The 10,295-nt window shown below is 32.4% G+C and overlaps 1 protein-coding gene across 1 annotated transcript; it reads left to right on the forward strand.

Annotated features, from left to right (window-relative positions):
* The first annotated feature begins 661 nt into the window (after nucleotides 1-661).
* LOC140749768 (uncharacterized) lies at nucleotides 662-7,480 on the forward strand. Its single transcript, XM_073082926.1, has 2 exons — nucleotides 662-786; nucleotides 6,014-7,480. The coding sequence occupies exon 2, from the start codon at nucleotides 6,022-6,024 to the stop codon at nucleotides 7,138-7,140; it is 1,119 nt and encodes a 372-aa protein (XP_072939027.1). The 5' UTR covers nucleotides 662-786; nucleotides 6,014-6,021; the 3' UTR covers nucleotides 7,141-7,480.
* Nucleotides 7,481-10,295: the final 2,815 nt, after the last annotated feature.

Here is a 10,295-nt window from a genome sequence, read left to right on the forward strand (position 1 = left end):
ATTATCCTAAGCCAGTAAAAAAATAAAGTGGTAACACTATTAGTAGATGCCTTAGTTATCGAATTCAGGACATTATAGTTATAGGGAATGTAGTGTTTTTTACTAGATAATGTTTTCATTCCTCTTTCAAAGAAATCACATGGTAATACGTAGGTACTCATACTTTAAAGGTTTGCGTTACATGAAATTTATCTACTCAAATTATGTGCAACAGAATAATAATTTAAAAATAATTGCTCTGGACCTTAATAATATGTTAATCAAAAGTCGAGGATTACATCCGAAAATTGCATTACACAGGCATTAACAAAAGTTATTTCCTAAAAGGAACTATAAAATATTCTGAAAAGTTAGTCTACGGACTACGGTGCTACACATCTGCCGTAGAGCGATAACTGACCGCGTAGGCGGAGTTTTCCGAAGGTAGCGCACGAAGTTTTCCGAAAACACCCGAAGCGCTGTATAAGGCGAAAAGAACCACTTCCAATAGATACCTGTGACTCAATAGGTTTTGTTTTATTCCGTAGCTGCTTTAAGGCGGCGAGAGGGGCGGGGCGGATCAAGTTAGATCAGTCGCTCTTAGTGAGAAAATGCATGGAAATCGAGGGATGGGAAAAGGAAATTTTCAGGATCCAGTTACGTAACGGCAGTTGAGTGGCAGCAGCGGTGCAGGGAGCACGTCGGTCGAGCTGCACCCTCCGATACAATAAACAACAACAACGTGTTTGTTCTCGTAAACAACGCGGCGAACTTTGTGCGGGATTTAGCTGAACTTTTGGTTGGACGGTAAGTGATATAAATGTTGTGAAAAATAATTTTTTGTTACCTACTTATTGATGTGGTGTTGTGTTATGTTTATCTATTTCGTATTGTAGATTATTTTTTTATTTTAACAAACCTTAATGTTTTATGCCATATTCTTTTTATGTGTTTCAATAGCTACTTAATAAAAATTTTATACTGCGAATTAATTTTTTTTGTTAGTTTTTGCTTTATATTTTTATATCACCTCATAAGTATGACAGTTATGTATGACAGTTAAGTTAAGTTTACAATAATTTCCTATAATTTATATTGTATTAAAATATTATCGTCACGTATTCAAATATACGGTAAAATAAATTTTAGTAATTTATTATTTGTGTAAATGTTACTTTTTATTTTAATTTCAACACTTTTATTTATTTTTTAAGAAAAGATTTTTAGATTACTTCTACGTTTAACTACTATGCTTATGTATTGCTATGTTTCCTTTAATTTGAAAAGATTAAAGTCCGTCGGTTTTTCCAAATAGTATATTTTTAAATGAATTATTAATTTGCGCGATGTGTAATAATTATTAAAAAAAACTTTTAAGCTACGAATTTAAATCCGTGAAAGGGATACATTAAATATTTAGACCACAAGAATTGGAGAAAAAATAATAATATATGTACTTATCTATTAATATAAGATAATTAAAACTTATCATATTCATAGTGAAAAATAATCTATTGTTTCTAAAATAATAAATGTAATTGTTTCTAAAATATCTGCAAGGTTATTCAAAATGTCGTGAATCAAATTATTTGAATACCTTCAAAAACCCATCTCGGCCAATAGAAAACGTTTAAATAGACTCATCCCGTGATATAATAACCATTGATTTGTCTCATTTAAGCGCAAAAATAACTTTTTATGTAAAAATGACAAGTAAATAATTGTAATTAATAAATGCATAATAATATGTACAGTACAGTTTCTAATATGCTTTACTTAATTAATCTTATTACTAACCGATTTTTTAATTAATCACCAAATAATAATACAGTTTCTTATAACAGTTTAAGGATTAGTATCTACCCTAAATATCCGAATAAAATAATACTCCGAAAAATATAGGTACTTATACCTAATTCTATAACTTTTCTTTTCAAACATTGATTTACAAATTTATCCTTATTAACTATCCCAAAATGTACTTGCCATTATAATTATCAACTTATAATAAATATTATAACATTTATTAATAAAATACTTTGATAATTCAACCATTCAGATAAACAAAATAAATTAGCACTGCATTGTTATCGTAACAGAACTGTCTGTTGTTTACGTGCATCCCTTGTTTACGCGTAAAAAGGGGATGCACAGTTCGGGGTCGCGTGATCCACCCCCGACCCTCGCAAGAATGTCTTATAGGAAACACCTCGAGTAGACATGGGTAACTCAAACAAATCACGCGAGCTGCAGATCAGATCGCGAGTCATAAGACTGAGCCGGAGTCATGAATCGGCTCACAGATCAGATCAAATTAACTCAATTGATCTGTTTGATCTGAACGAGCTGAATGACTCGCGACCCGCGTTGCGAACTGTGCGAGTCGTTGGATCTGGTGACTCACGCGACTCAAATGACTCAAACGATTCAAACAGCTCAAACAGTTCAAACGGGTCAAACGATTCACGGTAGTCATGGCTCGTAGGCTCGCCGATATTAGCATGGCGCGTGATTGTAAATCAAGTTTATTAGTTTGAGACTTATATATTTTGAATAATTTGAAGTAAAAGAAGCAATGTCTGTAATTATTATTATTTTATCGATGTTGTAGTATTGTTGAATTAAAATATTTTTTTTATTATTATTAGCTAATAAAGGCAGTTAAGTTATTGATATATAGATAATATTGTGACGATTATAAATCTGATTTATTTATTTTGCCAAGTAAATAAATTGATCAATCGATATTTCACAGTAAGAATAAATTTAATAAAAACGCCATCATATGTTGAAAGCTAGAACTACAACGAATTCTCATTGAGTTACATATAAAATAAGCGCCATCTATGATTTAACTGATCTAAAGCGATATTCACAAAACCCCAACAGATGTCGCACCACTTACTTTTTTATATTTAACTCTATATCCTAGGAGTTAAAAGTTAAAATTGCATAACATGAATCAAAGAATAACTAACATTCACGATTCACGAAACGCCGTGAGCCGCGACCTGAATTGATCTGATCTGTTTGGGTTTGATCTGCAGATCAAACTCATATAATAAGTGAGCCGAAACTTTGAACCGGGTCAGATCTGAGTTACTCACCTCTAACCTCGAGTCATCAATCTTAAGCGTGAAATTAAGTTGTTTTATTTATTGACATCATCTCTGTCGTTCATCTTTGATAGTCGTTTAAACTTTTTTTGACAACGCTACGCTTCAGATGTCTCTTAGATAGTTCAGTGATCGATTCCCGCCGAAACATCTTGTTATTTATAATCATTTATACCCTACCTTCAGGATTTTCCTGTATCGTAGGTGCACACAAAGGCAAATAGATAAGTACACAAAAATCAAACCCGGAAAAAATCTAAAATTATCATTTAGATATGTCATTGTGTCTGACCATGGATTGAAGCTTCTGCGTCTGGTAAGATACCGCTCTACCACAAAACTCATCAAAATGATTTTAGGTTTTGGTTTTATTAATAGACTTCAGCAGACAGGAGTTAATACAGTCGCGCTAACTGGTGCTAATTACTAAAGCTACCAGTTGCTCAAAAGTTACTATATAACCACTACATACTATATTATACTATACGTTACTATATAGCCATGGAAAAGAAATCTTAAGAATAAGATATGGTTAATTTTAAAATATTTATAGTTTTTGTGCAAGGGGAATCATCTCCCACATATTAAAAATCTATGCTAATCTAGCTATAGTTTTAAAATACTTGTCATTTTATGCTGCAACGTTATTAAAAACGTGCGGCAATTATGCGAGCTTGTAAATAGCAATAGTACACATTATCACAAATACACAAAGCATAAAGTATTATCGATTTATCTTTAATCTATTTCATCAAAAACATAAAATCAAATACAAAATACGCCTTAATAAATAAAACATCTCGTATGCGTATTATCTATTAATACATTTAATAACGGACTTTGCTACTTTATAACGAAATTGAGTACACAAATAAAATATTCATTTATAACTCAGGGCTAATTAAAGAATATCTGATCTGAATACTTGATTAGTACCAGGGGGTAATAAGCTAACCGCGACTCGGATTAATAATTCACAGATTCACAATTGAATCTGCTCGCGATACCTGTTATTAAATATGCAAATTAGTTATTTATTCAAGTCGCACTTCTCCTTAAAAGGGGAGCTCTTTACACGAACGAGCCTTTGTTAATATCTTTGAAACTGTGACACTCCTGTCATGTAAACGAGAGTAATTTGGAAATCTTTGGTGAGGTAGACGTAGCAACTTATTAATTAATCAATCGTTGTGCAAAAGCTTTGTAGTGATAATAATGCTTTCGGGAATTATAACTGAGTTTATAGTTCAATCGCATAAGCATTTGTAATCTTATGCGTAATTCCTGCAGTATTTCAGTTTAAGGAATTTATAAGTAAACAAATCTATTTGGTTTACTAAATTTATAATTTTTGACAATATTTACTTCAGTACTACTGTAAGTAATACGTTAATATACATAAAATATGGTCGTCAAAAACTACATATGAAAGGCAATCAATTTTGTTATTTTAAATTTGCATTTATGTAAAATCATATTTAAAAATTAAAAAAATAATGAGTGTCATTAATACAATATATATTATGATATTAGTACCTACTACCTACCAAAAGAAGTATAGTATTTAACTACAATAAATATTTTTGCATATTTACAGATACATCTAAACCTACCTACTTAGGTATATTCTGATGCTTTTCTTTACAAGTAAAGTTAACAAAATACATAAGTATTATTTATATTAAAAAATAACAGTTCCAAAAAATCATTAATATCCTCTTCTAATTGACATCGTAATGAAAGTTAAACAATTTGTTCCCGATCTGTAGTCTGGAACGGGGCCCCAAAATTATTAATTGACGAATATTAAACAATAGCAACATCTAAGACGAGGTCCCCAGAGAGCGTACAATTTATATTATTTATATCGCAGCGGCCGGACGGAACAAGCTAATTTCCAAAATAAATATTGGCTCAATCAAACCGCGGCCGCTAATATTAGTCGCTGTTGTTTCATGCCGCTTTCTAATCTCAAGTTCTTCGATAAACACTGGCTTTTATGTTTTATTTTAATCAAATAATTTAATTTTATTCAACTTATTAAAGTACTTGAAAGGTTGGCTCATTTTCTATGCGTTGGTCTTAAGCAATTTAAAAATATTTCATTTATTGAGTCGTAGCATAGTCTTTATAATTCTTACTTGCAATCTTATTAAAAAATGAAAGTCTGTGTATTTACTCTAAAATAAAAAAAAATTTTTTTCAAAAAATATACAATTCTAAATACAGAATTGAATAGGAAGCAACAATTGAAAATAAATTCAAATTATAAAAATAAAATTAAAATTAAGTAGAACTTTGGAGAGATTAAAGAAAATAATCGAATATATCTTCATTGATAAAATAAATTTAATGTAAGCTACAATTCAAAAGATACCACTAACAATAGAGCGATCATGTGTTTTATAGCCTCCGCTGCGAATCGGAATGAGATGTGGTGCCGAAGGAGGCATTGTTTTCAATAAATTAAGCGAAGGACAAGAGCTGAGCCTCCACAAACAGCCGGCGGCCTCCGTCAACACAATTATTATACTCGGACAGCCACCCTCCGTGTCGATAAACATTCTCTAAATAAATTAACCGGACCTCCGAAACACTTGGTGTTTGAAGGTGCCGGTGAAGTTAATGGCATAGTTTTGTTGGCAGTTTGAATTCTTTATTGAACTCTTTATTTTCATTGCCATAAATGTTATATAATATACCTACTTTTACTAAGCCAATCTATCTTATGTAGCTTACTTTTAAACGGGAAACCCCAATAGACACTCACAAAAAATACGTGTGTGTCAGTCAACCTGAAGAAGATATAATGATTTATGTGAATTATTTTAAGTGGCTTTAATAGTTGACAAATATTTTCTCATTTAAATTATTTACTTTTGTATTATCAATCATAACAAGGTTTTATCTTTTAACAGATCACACAATGGCGGCGCGTCCAGCAGCTACTACTACTCGTACGAAGAAACAAAACCACGCTAATATACCATGTCCTATCGAAGATTGTGCTCGCTTCACTTACGGGAAGCTACCTGACCATTTAACCAAGATACACGGTCTAACCGGCGCTGAAAGAGACGCTCTGAACGAACAACAGAGAAAAAGATTTTTCAATGGAGAACTCTGCCAGGTTCGATATCTGAAAGAATCTGCAATCAGAGATCTCTGGGGATCAGACTACGATGATCCTCGAATACGTGCAAAAATACACCAAAGTTACTCACTTGTCAAAATCAGGATAATACCACTAGCAGCTACACAACGTAGTCGTCCTTTGACGGAACAGGATGCAAATGTTCTTACTGCCTACAATGCTAGAACAGCACCGCGTCCAGCAAGAGTACAAAAACCAAGGAACAGGCCTCGACCTTATGAAGTACCTGAGTCGAGGCCCGTCGAGAGAAGCGTTTCCAGCGAATCAAGCGAAGGGGAAGAAAACACACGTACGTTACCACCATCTCCGCCACCGTCTTCGCCGTCATTACCACCTTCACCACCGCCCTACGAATTACAACCGGTAGAAACTCGTTTGCGTGATATTTTTGATTCCAAAATCGATGCTGGCTACAAAGCTGTGATCGATGACATGAAGAAATCGATGACAATGGGTAGAACTCTTGGAACGCGGAAAAGGAAAGCGTACCGTACTTACCGACGGTATGCAAAGCGATTGATTGCATATTTACATCGGCAACACTCTCCACTGGCTTACGATGTTGATGTGTTACTGTGTGGAGAAAGGCAAGTCTGTGCTTTTCTAGAACGAATCAACAGCGAACATAAGACCAAAACTTTAAGGAACTACATCGTAGCTGCAATCAAATTGCTGGATTCTCGATTATTCGCCATCGAATCTGACCCGTCGTGTAAGGAAAAAGTGGCATCAATGACCCGTGTATACGATGTACTGCATAGCCGGCTTAATGACTGCGACAGATTACTGGCGCAAAAGGAATCGGTATCTCAAGCACAGTCGACCTCGTCTAACTTCGACAGTGACGCGATGGAACACAGTTTTAATGAAAGTTTTGATGAATTGGTCTGAATAAAAAGACTTAAACGTGAAAAATAGTGACTTGTAAAAATCAGGACTGCGAAGTAATAAGTTTTATCATGTTCTGTATATATTACAACATTATAACATAAGCATTATTCATATAAATTTTCTCTCTCTAACAAATAATAATAGAAGTGGCTAATTTTGAAATTATTATATCGTATTAGCAATATTCTTGATGTAAATAAATGTGTAGTAGAATTCAAAATCACAATTTAAGGATGTATGTAAAAATCTTTTACAAATTTTGCTATAAATTCAATATTTTGTTATTTCAGCGTCTTCTAATGCTTATAATACTAGTAAGCAATTGTAAAATTCTAGTCGATCTACGTGTCTCAAGCAATAAGTTATAGATAAAGCATAAAAATATTTAATATTGTATCATAATCACTTTTAAAGTAGATAATTATTATTAATTAATTATATAATTCTAGTCTATATTATTATGTGCAATAGACATTCCAAAGCTTTCTTTTGTAGTATAACTATTGGATTAATAAAAATAATAAGTCGTTATTTTTGTATTTCTTTAAACAATATTTCATTTTTTTTGGGGATGAGTTTAGTTGGTAATCAAGAAAAAATATCGGCAAGGCAATCAATGATTGTAATCGTGAAACATTATAGACGATTTTTTTCTCAATAATTCAGGCATGTAGTTTATTTAGATAAATAGGTCAACTGCAAATTTGTAGAAAAATACACATATAAAAAAACTAAAGGTAAAGAGTTAAAAAATAAAACTGAAGTTAAATAAGTTTACTGAATAAAACGAATTTTAATATAGCAATTAAATAATATTAAAAAATTAATAACAAAAAATACAACCGACTTCTATGTCACTACAAAGTAAAAAATAATTGAAATAAATGTTGGTTTAGTACATATTTATGAAGTGGGCGCTCAACATATTTCGTTGGATAACGATGTAAACAGCGTGTAAAATAAAATTAAAAAAAGATACCGGCCGAATTGATAACCACCTCCTTTTTGAAGTCGGTTAAAAACCGTATCGGTTTAATGGTTACTATGATATGATATGTTTAATTTGATCCTTGCAAGGCGGCGGTTTTTTAACAGAACGCGGCATATTATTGGCTGCGGCAGTGTTTTAACAGAACACCGCATATTTTTGACTGATTAATAATTAATAATCACCCTTTACATTACATAAATAAAGTTTATTTCTTTAGTTTTATATGGTGGTATAAAATTTTGCGGACTAATATTTTAAATGATTCGTATTCTTATTTTTCTTATACAAATTCGAACCGATCTTTGCCAAAATAGAGAACCTATTTTTCGCGAACTTCTTTCGGCGAGTAAAATTAAAATTTATTTTAAACGATCCGTTATCATGAAAATTGTAGAACCCCTGATTTAAAATTAAGTTATGGTCAAATTCTCGTCAGCATCACTAAACGCATCTTTTTATGAGAATATAATAAAAAATAAGCATGCAGTGTTGCAGGACTGCATTAGGTAGAACTGGTGGTCACAGGTCACCGACAATATATAGTTACCTCACATAGAAGTCTTAATTGAAGTTAAAGTCAGATGCGTTAATAACAAAGGACTAAATAGTTACGACTAAATTGATATGACGAAATTAATATACCACATTGGATAAAGAAAAACTTCTATCACCTTTAAAACGAGAAATGAATTGAAAGCAACTCGACAATGCTTAGATGGGTAATTCGATAACTCTTACTTTTCTATAATAAATTGAAAACAAAACATTCGTTAGGCCTCAGAAACAGGCCTTCGGACACTCGAATTGGCCACATAGCATTTCTACCAAAATGCAATATCTAGAGAAGCATAACGAAATATAACGCTGGTCAACAATATTTTTTTTGCGCATGAGTTTACGTTATATATCCTGATTGTATAAGCAAATATATATATAAAAATGAAATTAAAAATCGTAAATATTTGCTTTTATAGAAATAAGAGCAATTTGACTGTTTTTTTTATTTTCGAGTCCAATTAATGTCGGTCTTGGCATTCTAATGTTGTCAAAAGAAGGTTGTCAAAAGAAGTGGCAAGGGGACGGAGTGTAGTGTTTCTTGCATCGCTCATTGTGTACAAATGTAAGTGTTTGCTTATTACAGTGAAATAACGTATTTCATTTATATATAACCAACTTACTTCCATCTACCTATTAAAAATCAAGATAAAAAATGGACTTCACATATTGTGTCAGGTTACACTTGCAGAAATATTCTGGACGGAGATATAAAATCAAAGAAAACATATTATGCAGATCTACCAACGACTGTTTAATGTTCATTAATAAATACTTGGATTATATTTTGAAACTTATATTATAAGAATTTATCATAAATTGATGTTTTTGTATCTTCTAATAAATCAACCGTGTCCATTTTTTTGTATACGGTCTTTCATTAAGCGTTTCCTATCTTTAAAATTAAATATAACAAATTATGTGTGACATATCATCGAAATTTTTTATTCGTTTGAAAAACCTATTGCTGCCATTATGTGTGGAATATAACATCGTTAAAATGTCCACGGCTTCTATGGCTATAGTTTGCAGAAGGCAGAGTTCTTATGGGCGATAGGAAATCGACGGTCCCAGATTCTAGTGCACACTTTCACGGACAGCGGCGATGTTGTCGGTAGATCTTGCGTTAATCGATCGTTTACTGAACCCGTGGTCTCAAATTTACCCACCAGATTGCGACTAGTCCTCTCGGTAGGACGACTATAGCGACCATGCGGTAGCGGACGATTGTAGCACGCGGTAGGTTGCCCGAACAGAACGCCCTTTTTGATAAAACAATTTTATTATTTGTACGTGTTGTTGAATGCTATAATCGCCCATGGTAATTTAACAAAACAAACTGAATAAATTAAAATTAATTTGACAGATGTAGCTTCAGTATAATGGCCGTTATCAACTTTCAAAGTTCGGAAGTCCTTGTTGGAAGATCCTATATTTTCATTGATTTGAATTTTCTAATTTTTACACATAAAAGCAAATTATTATCAAGCAGAACTATTTTCTGTTCTAATTCTTATTTCTTGGTACAAAAGCAATAAAAGTAACATAATATGTATAACCCATGCGCAAAAATTCTGTACATCGGTGTAATATAAGAAGGTACCTACCT

This window comes from Epargyreus clarus, unplaced genomic scaffold, assembly GCF_041222505.1.
Source record: "Epargyreus clarus isolate Ecla_fem2 unplaced genomic scaffold, WU_Ecla_fem_2.2 ptg000018l, whole genome shotgun sequence".
In the NCBI taxonomy this organism is placed as follows: Eukaryota; Metazoa; Arthropoda; class Insecta; order Lepidoptera; family Hesperiidae; genus Epargyreus; species Epargyreus clarus.

What these genes read in the sequence shown, in the direction of transcription:
- LOC140749768 (XM_073082926.1), top strand. Translation starts at nt 6,022, where the DNA reads ATGGCGGCGCGTCCAGCAGCTACTACTACTCGTACGAAGAAACAAAAC.